This window comes from Thermobia domestica, chromosome 7, assembly GCF_964235325.1.
Source record: "Thermobia domestica chromosome 7, izTheDome1.hap1.1, whole genome shotgun sequence".
Lineage (NCBI taxonomy): Eukaryota > Metazoa > Arthropoda > Insecta > Zygentoma > Lepismatidae > Thermobia > Thermobia domestica.
In genome coordinates this window covers 106,103,232-106,118,943 of record NC_137460.1, presented here as the reverse complement: position 1 = coordinate 106,118,943, position 15,712 = coordinate 106,103,232, and the positions used below count along the sequence as shown (strand labels likewise).

At 36.3% G+C, this 15,712-nt stretch overlaps 1 protein-coding gene across 2 annotated transcripts in view; it reads left to right on the top strand.

Moving 5' to 3' along the window:
* The window catches only part of LOC145690299 (muscle-specific protein 300 kDa-like), a 633,032-nt gene that overhangs the window by 442,663 nt on the left and 174,657 nt on the right, over positions 1-15,712 (top strand). For both annotated transcript variants that reach the window (XM_081765072.1, XM_081765073.1), the window contains 2 exons: positions 365-10,033; positions 15,193-15,303. In XM_081765072.1, coding sequence (XP_081621198.1) covers positions 365-10,033; positions 15,193-15,303 — 9,780 coding nt within the window. The remainder of the gene's footprint in view (positions 1-364; positions 10,034-15,192; positions 15,304-15,712) is intronic.

Genomic DNA, 15,712 nt, shown 5'->3' with positions numbered 1-15,712 from the left:
TTGCAGACCAAGATCACTGCTCGCAATGAACGTATCAAGCTTCTAATGCAACGTGGAACACCAGACTCGGAACCTTTGGACTCTTAAAACGAGTCGCCATGTTTGGCTGTCTTCTTGCCTTGCCGCAGGAACTGTGAGCCAATTTAAATTTCGGAATTAAATAAAATAAAATTTAAAAAACTATATAATAAAATTACAGTGGTAACACTCCGAATGAAATGAAGCGCAGTCACCAGCATTGAAAAAGTACAGATCCAGTCCCTAGTTGCTAGAGTCAGTGTCTGAAATTTTTCAATGCAGTGGCTGCATAGTATATTGCCACTTATACGAGATCACCCTCTTTTTATATGGACTGGTCACATAGGCTCTTCAACGTGAAATGGAGCAGTGTCGTCAGCAAATCCAAGCATATACTGAAAAAATCCATACTGTGGACCCGTACCTGGTGGTCATTCCGGAGAAGATTGGTGATAATGAGAATAATGTGACCAGTGGTGATCGTGGTATAGAATCTGCCACAAAAGTGAATGGATCACAGGCTCGTGCAGAAGGAAAGAAACGCCAAAAGGTTGTTATGAAACCTCAGCCGGTGAAGCAAAGTAAGGAAAGATCTGCACCGTTTCTTCCGCATACGACAGAGAAACCATCGTATGCTGATATTGCTGCTGGGCGTTCGAGTCCTTGTTTATTTTTGGAAGAAGATGGAGCAAGGCAGTCACCATCGAAGGAAGCAAAACATATCAAAGAGGCAGAACTTCAAGAAAATCCTAACAAGCCTCCACCGATCAAAGAAGTGACACGAATGGTTTCGAGTGAAACTAGTCCTAAAAATTCACCAACAAAAGATTCAAAGCAAGTTGCGCCACAGTGTAAAACTCTAGAACATGCTACTACGAATCCAGGAAATCCTATAACAAAGGAGAATACTATCAGTGTAAAAGAAACTGATAATCCCAGCTCACTTCAAGAAAAAAAGCCAGAAGAACGTGCTGGTAATCCTGGTAAGAAAATACCAAAAACTCAAGATAAGATCGAATCGAAGACTGATGATGGATCTCAAAAAACACCTCAGAGGGGACGCTCTCCTCATACTAGAGGTCGTCCAAAGAAAGACTCGAAAACTGCTCTGAAAAATCCAGGACCACGTAGCGAACTTGGTGGTGATGAGGATAGTTCGAAAGGAACTAAAGATAAGAAAAAGGCGTCCAAAACCACAACGGGTAAGCCGGAGGGTACACCACAAAAAGAGATACCACCTTCTCAGGGAGAACATATACCTCAACCAGCAAATCCTGGTAAGGAAGGTGAAAAGCAACCAAAGCAGATTGTCCTGCAGCAGGCTTTGAGTGTTAAACCAAGAGGCAGATCTCCTAGTCCTATGTGGGCCCCTGGAGGTGACCTGCCGTCGTACGCTGATATTTTAAGAGGCAGACATGCTGGTTTGATAAGCACAGAACTCCCATCGTCGCCTACTGAAATAATGCGAAGTGCTTCACCACACGAGAAGGAAACATTCTCTCCAGCTGACCGAGTCACAGAGCTTGAGGAAGCAAAAGCGGTGGAAACTTTGGCAGAGAAAGAACCCACTGAACCAGTTAGCAAAATACAACATGAAAAAGTTGATGATTGGGCATCTTGTGTTGAAACTGAAATGTATACCTCTGAAGAAGTTAGAGTAACAGAAGCTGAAGATCGCTCTTACGGCGTAGAAACTCCCGAAAAGAAAGATATAGGATATAGTGAAAAGACTTTCTCTCATATTGAGAGTCGAGAAGTGCCTTATACAAATATAGTCGAAAATGTTCAAATGAATATTGAACAACCAACAAACCTTCCCCAACAATCACCACCTAGTAGCTCTGAAGAAACTATTTGTCCTTCACATGAGAATGTGGTTACTCATGCCCCTATGTTCGAATATATTCCACCTGTGTCAGAATTTACAAGTTTTATGCAACCAAATCAAGAGTTATTATATTCTGGCCTAACTTCTTTTACTGCTTCCTCTCAGTATGACATTATGTCAAGTCACACACAATCAGTGGTGTACCCTCCAGCAACAGAAAGCATAGAGCAGTATGGGAATATGCCAGTTGATTTTCGTGAATGCCAATCACAGACGCCAGAAGTTCAGACAACATCAGAACAATTTAATATACAGACGCTTAGTGTGGTAGACAATACTTCTATTAACTTAATAAAACATACATCCGACCAAAGCACGTCTATAAGTGCGTCAACTCAAGACAGTCGTGAAGTCAAAATGGATGTTAGTGAGTCTAATCTTGTTCCTGAAATGTCATCGTTTGACACTCGTATCAGTGAACATGTTACAACTGTGGATCAGACTTCTCAAAGAGACATTGACAAATCTCAGCTATCATATGCTCAAATTTTGGCTCAAGGATTGAGTGCTAAACCTCTCCAGCCATCCGGTCCAACGAGTAAAACTCCATCTACGGCATCCCAACATCGAACGATATCCGCAACAGAACAATCCGAGCCAATAGTTGAGCCCGAACACGACGTTACTAAAATAGATGCTGCTGTACCAACAGAAAGTATATCGAAATCAACAAAGAAAGACCCGCAGCCTGTCAAAGAAAAAGTAGTTGAGAGTCATTTTCATCCAAACATTCCGGGTCTTGCCATAACTGAACCCCCGAAGAAACCATCGAAAAATAAACCAAAGAAGAAGCGAATGCATGGAGGCACAGAATTCCAACAGAAAGATCAAATGGAACATGTACACGACGAAATTTCCCAACAGCCATCTCGGATTGCTGAGGGTGTTGGAGAGCCACCTAAAGAACAGATTGAGGTGCTGTCGTTTGCAAGTGACTCAGCTGTTATCAGCATCGAAGATGAGGCGAAAGAAATCTCAAAGCAAGAGCAAAAGGAGATCCAACAAGATGTTCGTGAGCAAAATACTGTTTCACAAATTTCCCCAATTGAAAAGCAAGAGCCTCCATGTGATTCAATTGAATTGCCTGAGTTGAAGCAGGAGCACGCTGTGGAAACAACTAAACAAAACCAAACCGAAATAATATCTGATGGATTTCAGTGTTCTGGTGCAGCAGAACGCTCTAAGAAGCGTCGAAGAAAGAAGAAGAGTAACAAACACAGTACTGAAGACGAAATTGAAAAAGCCTTGAAGGAAATCGCTGAAATGGAGAAGACACAAAAGTCAAAGCCTAAGAAACCGGATTCTCTTGATACCAAGGTCGAGCATGTAGAAAAGGAGGATAGTCTAAAGACTAAAAAAGGGAAAGGTTTACATGTCGAAAAAGATGTGTCCAAGACAACAGAAACTGTTATGTCTGTAAATGTTGATAGGAAGGGAGTAGCAATTGAAAGTGCACAAATTGGTAAAAGCATTGCACCTGAACTATTGCAAATATCAACCAAGGAAGAAGATTCAGACGAACTACCAAAATCTAGGAAAAAGAGATCAGGATCAAGAAAGAAGAAAGCAGAGATATTAAAAGAATTTAAAAGTTCTTCTGCTGATTTGTCAGATGGACGTACAGAAAATGATCAACAGGATTTGAAGCAAAACATTGATGAAGCAATAGTAACAACTCCACTAGAAACTGAGTTGAAGGCGCCTGAAACTCTTCAGATCATGCCTGAAGTTGTGTCGCCGACTACTCCACAGACTCCGTTTTCTCCAGAAGAAGATAGTGGAATATCGGAACTTACATTTAGCAAAACAGAAGGAGTGGAAATATATTCTGAGACTGATTTGTCATTGAAGGAAGAGATAGAGGACGTACCACCTCCAGCTCAGAACATTGAGCCCCTTTCAGAAGTGCCACCGATAGAAAGCTCTGTAGAAACAGAAGAAATTAGTATTAGAGATTCTGCACCACCCGAGCAGAAGAAGGATGTGATTAAAGCAGAGCAAAAAGGAAAGAAGAAACATGTGTCTAAAAAGAAAAAGATTGAAACAAAACCTGCAACTGGTGAAAAACTTTTGGAAGAAACGATAACACAATCTGCAATTGATGAAAAACTTTTGAAAGAAAGAACAACACAAGTATCACCAACTAAAGAGGTGGAAGTTGTGTCGCTTGCTTCAGATATAACAACACGATTTAAACCAGAAGCTGATCTGGTACAAGCTCCATCTGCTCAAGAACGTCAAACGGAAAAAGCCACAAATATAGAAAGAATACATAAAGCAGATTTCACGCATGAAGGAGGAGGAATATATTTGCCCTCAGACGACCAAGAAATTACACTATCATCTTTGACAATTGATAAAAAAGATGGAACTTTATCTTCTGTATTAGATGAAAACAGGGTAAGTAGAGAGTCCGCCACCAAAGAGATCAAACCAACCCTATGTCATCCACTACCAGATATTGTAGCTTCTGTCAGTGAATCTATTAGCAGTGAGAAACAAGAGGCAAAAATATCAAGTGAGATCGTTCAACAAAGCTTAGAAATAGAAGAAGAGATATCTAAACCTAAAGAAGGACAAGAAATTGCACCGAAATATTCAATGAAAAGAAGGAACGTAAAGAAGAAAATAAAGAGACCTAAATTCATAACTGATGAGCAAGATATTGATACCAGTGAAGAGAGAGTTGTTTCTGATGTAATAGGAAGCAAGGATGAGGAAGTAAGAATTCAAGAGGAGTTGTTACCTGTAACAGAAATGTCTAAAACAAGTGTATCTGATACTACAGAAGAACCAATGCCAGAAACAGGAGTCGAGGAATTTGTAAGAGGAAGAAAAGAAGAAATTGATGAACTTTCAATCAGAGAAGAACAAGTTGAACTATTAAAGAAGACTGATAAGCAAGAAGATGACATACTGAAAGCACAAGAAGTTTCAAAAGAAACAATGGAAAGTTCTATATTAATGGCTAAAGAAAAGTCTAAAACAACCGAAAGTGAAGCTATCGTGGTAGAAGACATTACAATGAAAATACAAGAATCTATGGAAACGGAAAAACAGGAGGTTGTTCAGGAATTGCCTGTAGATAGTGAAAAACAAATTATGCCAGTTAAAGAGGATGCAATAGATACACAGAAAGAATTATCCAAAGATGACAATAAACAAGTCACAAAATCAGTTGAAGACATTCCTCCTCCTCCGAAGTCGCCCTTAAAAAGGAGAGATGTGAAAAAGAAAATGAAACGTCCTAAGCATTTAATGCCCATAGAAGTTCCACATGAAAAATCGGAATTAAAGGATAAAGCTCTACAACTAGCAGAACAGGAAAGCCTTCAACAGCAACCAGTAGAACAGGAACATATTCAAAAACAATCAGTAGAACAGGAAAGCATACAGCAACAATCAGTAGAACAGGAAAGCGTTCAACATAAAGCACTAGAACAGGAAAGCGTTCAACAACAACCAGTTGAGCAGAAAACCGTTGAGCAACAATCAGTAGAACTAGAAAGCGTTCAACAAGCAGTTGAGCAGAAAACCGTTGAGCAACAATCAGTAGAACTAGAAAGCGTTCAACAACAGCAAGTAGAACAGAAAAGCGTTCAACAACCATTAGTAGAACAGAAAAGCGTTCAACTGCAACCAGTAGAAGAGGGAAGCATTCAACAACAAATATCAGTTGAACAGGAACAACGAATTTCAACGGAACAGATTGAACAATTAGTAACACAAGAGAAGCTTCAGTCATCAGATATAAAAGAACAAGGAGAACTAGTTATACAGGAACAAATTGAAGAGACAATTACTGAAAGAAAATCATTTGATTGGGCAGAGGAATGTGAACAAGCTTTAGCAGCTACTACTCCAGTTGAAATTAAATCGTTAAGCCCCATGCTGACAGAAGATTCCGATTCCGTTGTTTTAACACCACAATGGATGAGAAGGACTCCATTTTCTCAGGAAAAACGAATGTCACCGAAACCTGAATCGCCAAGAGTTCAATCCAGATACGAATTCCTTCCACCGTGGGCTGAAAAATCCAATGTACAAGAACAGAAACGGGATTCAGAAGTGTCTACACCATCTGAAGCACCAACTTGGTCCCCGAGTGGAGCTGAAGAATATGTGCTTCCGCACGGAGACGAAGATGAAGGTATTTTCGGTTCTGTAAAAGAACGTTCTAAAAGACCTAGGAAAATCATAGATACGGAAACTCGTTCTGAAAAGACAATGAGACAGATAGTTAGACAATTATCGGAGGGTCTCGAAGAAGAACAGAGATCAGAAGTGGTAAGTCAAGTTGCAAGAGATTCGTTTGTGCAAGAAATGGTAACACAAATGGAGCGAGAGCCTGAAATGGAAGTTCAGGATAAACTGAAAGAAGCCGAGGAAGCTGAAATGTATAGAAAGTTCCAGGAAAAGACAAAGAAAAAGAAGAAAAGGCCAAAGATACCAGCTTCCTTTAGAGCTGAAACAACAGAGAAGAAAACTACACATGAGGAAGAAGCGGCTGACAAAAATGTGATACAAGGTACTGAAACTGAAATAAAATTAACGGCAAAGGACGAAGAGAAACAGACAGAACTATCGAGTATAAGTGTTTCAGCTGTCGAAAGTCAACCGCAAGTAAAAACACAGAAGAAACCTGTTTCATTGAAAACTGATGATCTTGGTGATGAATGGTTGAGCGCACTCGATACACCAATGACTCTAGATGATGAACAAACTAAATCTTCTGAAATGATTGTAGAAGCTGAATCTTGCCATCCATCAGATAATGCTACTGAAATGCCACAAGAAACAAAATCTGCAGATGTTTCTGAAATTGAAGAAAGTAAAGCTGCGAAACTCCCTATTAAAGTTACATTGAAGACTGATGAACTTGGTGACGAATGGATGAATGCACTTTATGAACCGATGACTTTCGAAGACGATGATGAAATTAAACATTCCGAAGTGGTTTCAAAAACTGAGCCAAAATTAAAATCTGACGTGCCGCAAGAGTTAAAAATCACAGAAGACGTTAATCAAATAGAAGAAAATAAAGTTTCAAAGCCCCCAATGAAAGTTACTTTGAAGACTGATGAACTTGGTGACGAATGGATGAATGCACTTGATGAGCCGATGACTTTCGAAGACGATGAAGAATTTACATCTGAAGTGGCTGTGAGCGAAGTTGGTACTGATCTAGAGTCTTCAGAAAGTACTATTAAAGTACAAAAAGAAGAAAAATCTACTGGTGAAACTCAGCAAATAGAACAAAGTAATGTTTCAAAACCTCCAATTACGGTTACGTTAAAGACTGACCAATTCGGTGACGAATGGATGAGTGCCTTAGATGAACCAATGATATTTGAAGAAGAGCCAGAAGTAGAGCTCAAAAAGGAGACAATAACACCAGAATTAAATGAACAAAATGTGCAAGAAGCTGCAGCAGTGCCATCTACAAAGGATGACGTCTCAAAAATAGCATCAGTAGATTCTCAAAAACCTTCAAAAATTTCTTTACAAACTGATGAATTCGGTGACGAATGGATGAGTGCCTTAGATGAACCGATGGTGTTTGAAGATGAAATGGAATCAGAAGTTGAACATGTTCCTTTAAAATCTGAAATATTGTCAACTTCTATACCAAAAATCTCTGAAGCTTCGAAGGAAGAGTCTTCGCCGTCTCAAGAGGTAACGAATAACGTAGTCGAACCTCAGTCAGCAAAAGAGAGTGAAAAGACTATAAAAGAAGAATTTCAATTAAACAAATCTATTGCAGAACTATTGAGAAATGAGTTTTGGAATTCGTATTATCTGTACGTAGACGCCGAAAGGAAATGGCAGGAAAACATTGCTCAAGATGTGAAAGAAAATGTAACGACAATAGAAATCGAAGTAAAACAGAGAACTGAGGTTGTTACTGTAAGTAAGCAGGCACAACCGAAGATTGCTGTCACTGCTCGAACAGGCATAATTGGAGAGCTTGAATCCATAAAAGGTAACACAGAAATTTTACAGAGCGAAACGCTTTCTTACGATTATCAGTCTATTGTAAGGGCCGAAAGAGATTGGCAGGAGCGGAAAGCTCAAGAGGCGAAAAAAGAACCTGAAGCGAAGAAACAGGTCCCTCTCGTTCTTCGTCACGCTGAATGGTTGTTTGAGGCGATTCCAGAAGATTACTGTATCGAGTTATTGTCTGATTGTTGTATGCCAAGACAGCTAGTAGAAGTACATGAGGATATACCTCATGACGTTCCTGTTATAACAGACACTCAAAGCGCGGAAGTATGCAAAAAGTCCGAAAATGAGAAAGATGGTACTCCTGAAGTAAAATTAGCGACACAGTCTTTAGAAATCATTCAAGAAACTGAAATAATTCCGGAAGGAATTACACCAAAGGCAGTTGTTAGTCAGGTATCATCAACTCAAATGCAGGACAACCTTAAACATGCCGAAGTTGAATTTGCAAAAACACCTACTGTTGCTCATCCTGGAAAAACAAAAGAACAGTTAGTAGAAACCAAAGTTGTACAACTTGATGAACGACAGATGAATGGAAATTTCGTAAATGAGGTCGAGCAGCCAGTTAGTTTTTCCACACAAGATTTACCTTGCAAGGAAATTGGAAAAGAGGATAATAAGGCTTGTGCATTATTAAATCTTAGCAAAGAAAATGTATGGTTGGAGTCGTATAAGTTTAATGATGCAGAACGAAAATGGGTCGAATCTACGACTTCTGCTGTCTTAGTCTGCGAGAAAGAACTGCCATCAAAAGGTGCAGGCAAAGAGAAAGAGAAAATTGAAAGAGTTGAGTCTACAGTGACATCTGCTGATGTAGTACCTCAGAAAGAATTACAAGCAAAGGGTAGGGAAAAAGAGAAAGTTGAAAAGGTGCCTAGAAATGTACTTCCCTCTACAAGTTCCATTTTCTACTATGATACAACAACAATATCCGATGCTGAACAAGCGTATCACGAATCTTTGGCTAAAGTAATAGAACCTCAAATAGTGGATTCAGGTGTAACGGAACGGTCGTGGGCTAATGTAGTTAAGTCAAGTAAACCTAAAAAAACGGAAGAACAAGTCGAAACGGAAATAAAGCGAGATGTAATTTCAGTTGAGCCAGAGAGTTTAGGTGAGGTTGTGTCTCATACTGTTCAAATCATTGTTGAAGAATCGGAAAGCGTGCCTCTCGAACCATTAGTTCAAGTTGATGCCGAAGGCTTCACGGAGTATATTAGTAAAAAAGAAAAGAGAAGACGACGCCATAGGTCTTCGTCTAGATCAGTTTGTGGTGACGATGAGGAAGAGCTGGTTATTAAAGAAATTGATATATCGGAAGAAGGTGAAATGCATCCAGAAGTGTCAATTATCGTTAGTGAAGAACAACAAGAAGGTGAAAGTCAAGAGAAAGTAGAAGCTAGCATTGCAGATGATAATGAAGTAGACTTTACTGAAAACATTGATGATCAACAGAGAGAAATACTTTCACCAAGGCCACCTCGAGTGAGAAAAGAAAGTGGAAGAAAGAAGAGAAAGTCAAAACTTTCTGAATCTGAACAAGAAGTTGAAGAAATAGTTCGATCTATACTAAGAGAAGAATACTTGGAAAAATATTTGCCAATGGATAGTTTCTGGTTTAATAAATGGAAATACGATGATGCGGAGCGACAGTGGCAAGAGTTAGTAGCACAGACACAAAAATTCGCTGAAGAAATATCTTGTGTGCAAAAGTCTAGGTCCCCCTCTCCAGGGCCTGATGGTGATAATGATTCTGAAGGTAGTGGTCCACGTGGTCCACCTCCTTCGACTAGTCCCGACGGAGATGCGTTTCGGTCAGTAACTTTCCCAACAGAATATTTGTGTGCTGATCTACCGAGTGGCATTGGAAGCTGGTCCGATGAAAGCACATATTTAAATCTCACCACTTCGTACCTTGAGCCAATCTCAGTTGAATCTACTTTTGTGCCAATACCTCCGGAAGAAGAGCATATTTTGATGAATCGAGATATCTCGGCGGAGAAACATGCTTCGCTAATTGCACAGAGGGTGGTTGAAGAAGTGATTGGTGTCATTGATGAAGATGAACTCTACCTTCCGGAACATCCCAGCGAGAGAGAAGATCAATTGCAGATTCTGAAGGTGTGAATCTTCACCGCCTTTTGTTTTTGTGTGTGTGTTTTCTGCGGATGTGAATTTTTTTGCTCCTTCAGAATATTCCCCGTAACAGTTGAAAACTGGTCGTTGGTTCCTAGCATGGATATAGCTACTAATGCTTGTCTCCTGTTGTTATATACGTACAAATAAAAGCTTATCTATCGCACTTCTGCTGATAAGCTTATGCCAATAAAGATTTGTTTATTTTTTAAATAATAATTACGAGGATTCTTCAAATATATCTGTTGATGTTATACATTCAAGTTCAATATAACTTTACATGTTGGACTACTGTTTAAAGAAAATAAATGAAATGAAATATTATTGTTTGGGTTATCTGGGGGTCCGAAAAGGCTATGTTATAAATGCATATATTTTTTATTAATAAATTTTGGAAGTTGTGAAATTTAGTATGTAGAACGGTTTGAAATAGTGAGTAATCTAATTAAACCAACCATTCGTACCATCTCTTACCATTCGTAGGCAGCAAACAGTGGTAAATACATTAAATGTATCAAAATATATTTGGATTTGAAGAGGTATTTAGAGATACTTAAGATTTGTAGTTACTCGAAAAAACAGATCTGGCGCCAGGATTAAACACTTATAGATGAGATGGTGTCTAATGTATTTTAGAAGACTCATGGTTTTTAGAGAACCTTCTAAAATACATTAGTTAGTAAACTTTTAAATCAAAGAGGGGTTTATAAAAGAAGGATTTTTTAAAAAATAAATCGTATATTGTAATACCAGTACAACTATTTCTTACATTGAAAAATATTGCGTAGCTCATTACGTTGAAATCTTAATTAAGATGGGTTTTTGCTTGTATTCAATCGGGCATAAGAAATACACTCGATGGTATATATGTGCTTGATATGTTTCCCCTATATACTAATTTGGGTATCTCAATGAGCTACACTGCCACAGTTAAAAAAATAAAAAAAATCGATATGAATAAAAAGTTTTGCGTGAATTTTTATGTACTTCAGTAGTATGCGTAGAAAATACTAAAATTTTCATGGCAGAAGAATGTTTCCCAGTTATATATTTTAACTTGGGGACACTTTGTAGCTGCGTAGAAACTGAAATAACTTTGTATTTTAAAAAACAAAATAATAATAAAAAGCGTTTCTGAGAAATACAATAGAAATGCTTAATGGCAAAGGCAAATATATTGTAAGAAAATATTAATACATTTGTTCAGCTACATACAAGTGATACTTTTATTAATAATTTGAATTTTCAGCGGAACTTCAGGTAGGAAAAGTATTAATAAATAAGTTCAGTTGCAGATACTTTGAGTATTCTTATAATATTTTCATACCTTTTCTGTCTCCCATCGTTAGAATAAGTTTATTTCAAGTTATAATGTTATGAAGAGACATTGTTTCGTTCTTTCTTCGGTGATTGAAGAATCCTCGTATATTGCGCATTGTATTTCAGCAAAGTGGAAATAATTTTGTCTGTTTTTCTTTTCTCAGCAGCTGTAATAACAAGCAGATCAGCATGTTTGCAAAATCACTTGGGTATCCCTTCTTTTAACTAGACAAATAAGTGTATTAAAAAAAAAAAACAGTACTATGGGATGCTTTTTTCCTTGTATGCTTTAATATAGATAGTGTTTTTTGGAGAGGTACCGCTTTCACAGTATGCATCTTTGCCACTAAACATAATCTACAACGCAGCAGCATTTAGCATGTTGTTTCTTGTGGTTCAACAAATATTTTGTAGGCATGTATATGTCTGAGATTTTTTTTTCATTGTATGTGAACCTTGCCCTTATCAATACAAAGCTACAGATACAATCACTGTAATCACAATGCCTTTCATACGTCAAATTATGGCAGTGAAATCAGGACTCTGCCAATTGGAATGAGTTGCTTCGATTAATTTGTAAAAGAGAGAGAAATATAATATATATTGGAAATAAAAACAGATTACTTGGGTTTCTTATATACATGAAATGGGGAAATATGTTCACAAGAGCTGGTAGTAGGGTTAGATTTATCCTTTACTGCTCCTAAGGTCAAGAAACCCCACCCTCTTTCCAGATTGCCATTTTTCCCTCGATTTTCGAATGGTAACGACGCATATGCTATATTAGTCAATTAAGTGTTGAATAAATAAATAAAGCCTAAAGAACGTAGTTAACGATGAGATACAAATACTTATAATGAAGTACATTTCATGACCTTCAAAAACATTGTATCATTTACTGTTCTGCAGTAAAAATGTGAGAAGAGCGATTCCTGAGAATAAATAATTTAAAAAAAAAAGTATATGTTTAAGGATTAACACTATACTGAAACGTAATATTTAACAAAATGTATTATTTAAAACTAGTTGAGAAAAAAAAAGTTGCTTGAAAGTGCTACTCTAGACCCTGGATTATAAAGTCTGTCATGAAATCTGTAATAAGACATTTAATGAGATATTTACATATTCGCGAAATAAGCAAATTAAACTACAAATTAATAGCGTAATTCACGTCTTTTATGTATTTACTTATTCTTTAAATTTGGTTTGATAAGACTGGAGAGCGCTGAAATAATCATTAACGATATGAAAGCTATATGAGATGTTTTCTTGAAACTGGTAAAATCACTGTTGAAAACTAAATATGGAATCGTCCATAGTGGATTATAATTAACACTTGATTTATTTTCATTAACTGTTAAGAAAGAGGAAATAAGTTACCTTTTGATATCAATCAAAACGTCGTGAAGAACATTTTTTTTTTCCAAGTGGTTCAGTTACTTCTGAGAATTTAGTTTCACATATTTCAGTAAGTGATCTTACTTCGCTCATAAGAAGTAGTAAATAATATGTCTTACCTTAGATTGTTACATGTTATCATTCAGAAGCTTTTCTTTACGATGATATTGTATCTACTAATTGCTTCTGCCCTATAGCAACATGTTCTAAAGGCCGTATTAAATATCTCTAGTGTCATTATGTTATAATTCAACCGATTTGTAAGACCTGGCTTTGATTTATGGTTGGGATATATATATATTTAAGACAATGAGTTCAGTCTTAAACATGCTGAAAAGAGATATTAACCTACGAATTTAATCAATATAATATGAATGAACTTGTTGCAGAAACTTAAGAAATGAATAGAAAGCATTGTTTCCAACAACAACAACAACAACAACAAAGCATCAGTTTTATTTCTCTCTTTTTAAATATGAAGAATACATATTATACATTGCTTATCTTTGTGGGAAAAAAAAATTAAAACATTTTTAAGTGCATGTACTATGACTAAATTATGAAGACTAGTTTTAAATTGATTTAATATTTTAAAAGAAAGAATTCATCTGTCAGTGTAATAGAAATTGAGTTTAAAAAGAAGGAAAATAAATATAAAGTGCTGATTAAACTGATTTTGCTGGAACACGAAACGACTAAGGCAAAATTCAGCATTGAGATAGATTTTTTTAGTATCGCGAAATTTTTATTACTAAGTTAGCGAAGCAGTAATATAAAAATTTGCCTTATTGTATTATTCAGCAATTTGATACGGACACTTAATATGTGCTTTAAACCATGCTATCCAGTTGCTAATATGATATATACAGAGGGTTGCAAGATCTTGAACAGATTCCAGTAGACAACAACGCAAGAACAACTGCTTAATTCTTTGAAACAAATCATCAAACAGATACAAGTTATTCAAAATAAATAAATAAAATAAAAGAAATAACATGAGTATCTGCAAGAAATCCAAGAAGCTCTAGGAAATTTAGTGTTATAAAGCAAAACCTTCAATTTTAATTACACATTTTTCCTCAATTTGTATTCTCTACAGTGGTGATTTTCAATCTTTTGATATTTGCAAGAAAGAAAGAAAGAAAAAATGCTTGACTCATGCTAATCAGCCTCTTTTTAGTGTCTATATTTCTATGTACTTGCAATTCAATGACATATAAAATTCAATTAAATTAAGTCCTTCGAAGAACTAAATATTTCATATATATATATATATATATATATTAAAAAACTGATTAATTAATTTTTTATTTAAAACAAATGAAAAAATGAGAAATGTTGAAAACATTACATATGTTACGATTCTTGTTTGCCTCTCACTCAGTGTATTCTAGTTACTTGCACGGGTTCGATTCCCGGTGGGGGCACTCGGTCAAAAATGTGTAGAAAGCTTTCTCAGACCAGCCATCCTGAATAAGGTTCTCCTGGGTTTTCCTCTTCACATCATGCAAATGCCGGGGTGATACCCAACATATAGGTCCCAGCCCGCTTCTTTCCTTTCCCAATCCTTTCTTCCTTCTCTTTCCCCGGATAGTGTGCTCGCCGAGGGACGTCATCCCTCAAAACATCTGCAAGAGATTTGGTGGGCTAACATGGGCATAGATGCCGAAAACCCAGAAATCTAATTCCTAAATCCTATATCTAGTTACTTGCAGTTGAGCGACATACTATAAAATTCAAATATCGATCAAATTAAATCATTCGAAGAACTAAATGTTTCATTTATGTTAAGAAACTGACAAATCAAAAATATATCTTTTTATTAAAAGAAATAAAACAATCAAGAACTGTTGGAAATATTACATATGTTACGATACTTGTCTACTTCGCACCCAATTTTTAGCACTGAAGAAAATCCACTATGGTATTTTTTATGTATTCACTTATATGAAAAGCATTTTCGAGGATATTTTTATATTTTTTGTGCAACTTCAACACAATGTGGCTTTTCTAAAAACACTTATCGCACAGAGCAGCTTTTGTCAATATATTTAATTTTTTTTTTTAATCATTCGTGATGCACATCACTGTTAATGTATTGAAAAGGGTCATGGTTGTATATTTTTGTGCTAAAAGAAAATATGCTGTATTTCCCCGAAAAAAAAGTAGTAGTATTTTGATTTTACGAATACCTAATTTTTTAAGTTTTTTCGTCTTTAAAAAAGAAGTTTTTTGTACATTTTTGATTGCTGAATGAGAAAAATGCTGAAAATTTGTTGAAGTATTTAATTAATGTATCATAGAAACCTTTGAATGTTATCCCCGCCCTTTTAAGGAACCCTGTATTTTTGGTTGTGGTGTGTGGCATGACTACCCTTTTCCTGAATTAAAAAGTAGCATACTGAAATTTAATTTCATTTCCGCAGGAAATGGTAGCAGCCGATATGAAATCACTAGAAGAACATGTTGTAAAATCGGAGGTGGATATTAGTAACTTACCAAGTGAGAGTTTACAGGAAATGCATAACAAACTTGTGGTAAGCATTGTGTTAATTTTCATGTATGTTATCTTCCTTTCTTGAATTATAAATGTATAAATAGTAAATTTTTACATAAAAGTTGAATTTTCTATTGTTTTGATATCTTTCATACTTGTGAAATACCACTTGCAATAATACTCCTTTGTGATGCATTCCTTATATATATATATATATATATATATATATATATATATATATATATATATATTCAACACTGTACTACCGACTACCGTAATACGAAACCGTTCTGTTGTCTTCAAGAGGGAAAAAAACTCAAGCTTTAGAGACCTGAACAATAAGAAACCTTTCCTCTTCTGATTAGAAACCAAATTCCCAACCTAAAACCACATACTTCTTTTGAAAATTTAGGATTCATTTATAAATATCCTAAATTTTCAAAAGAAGT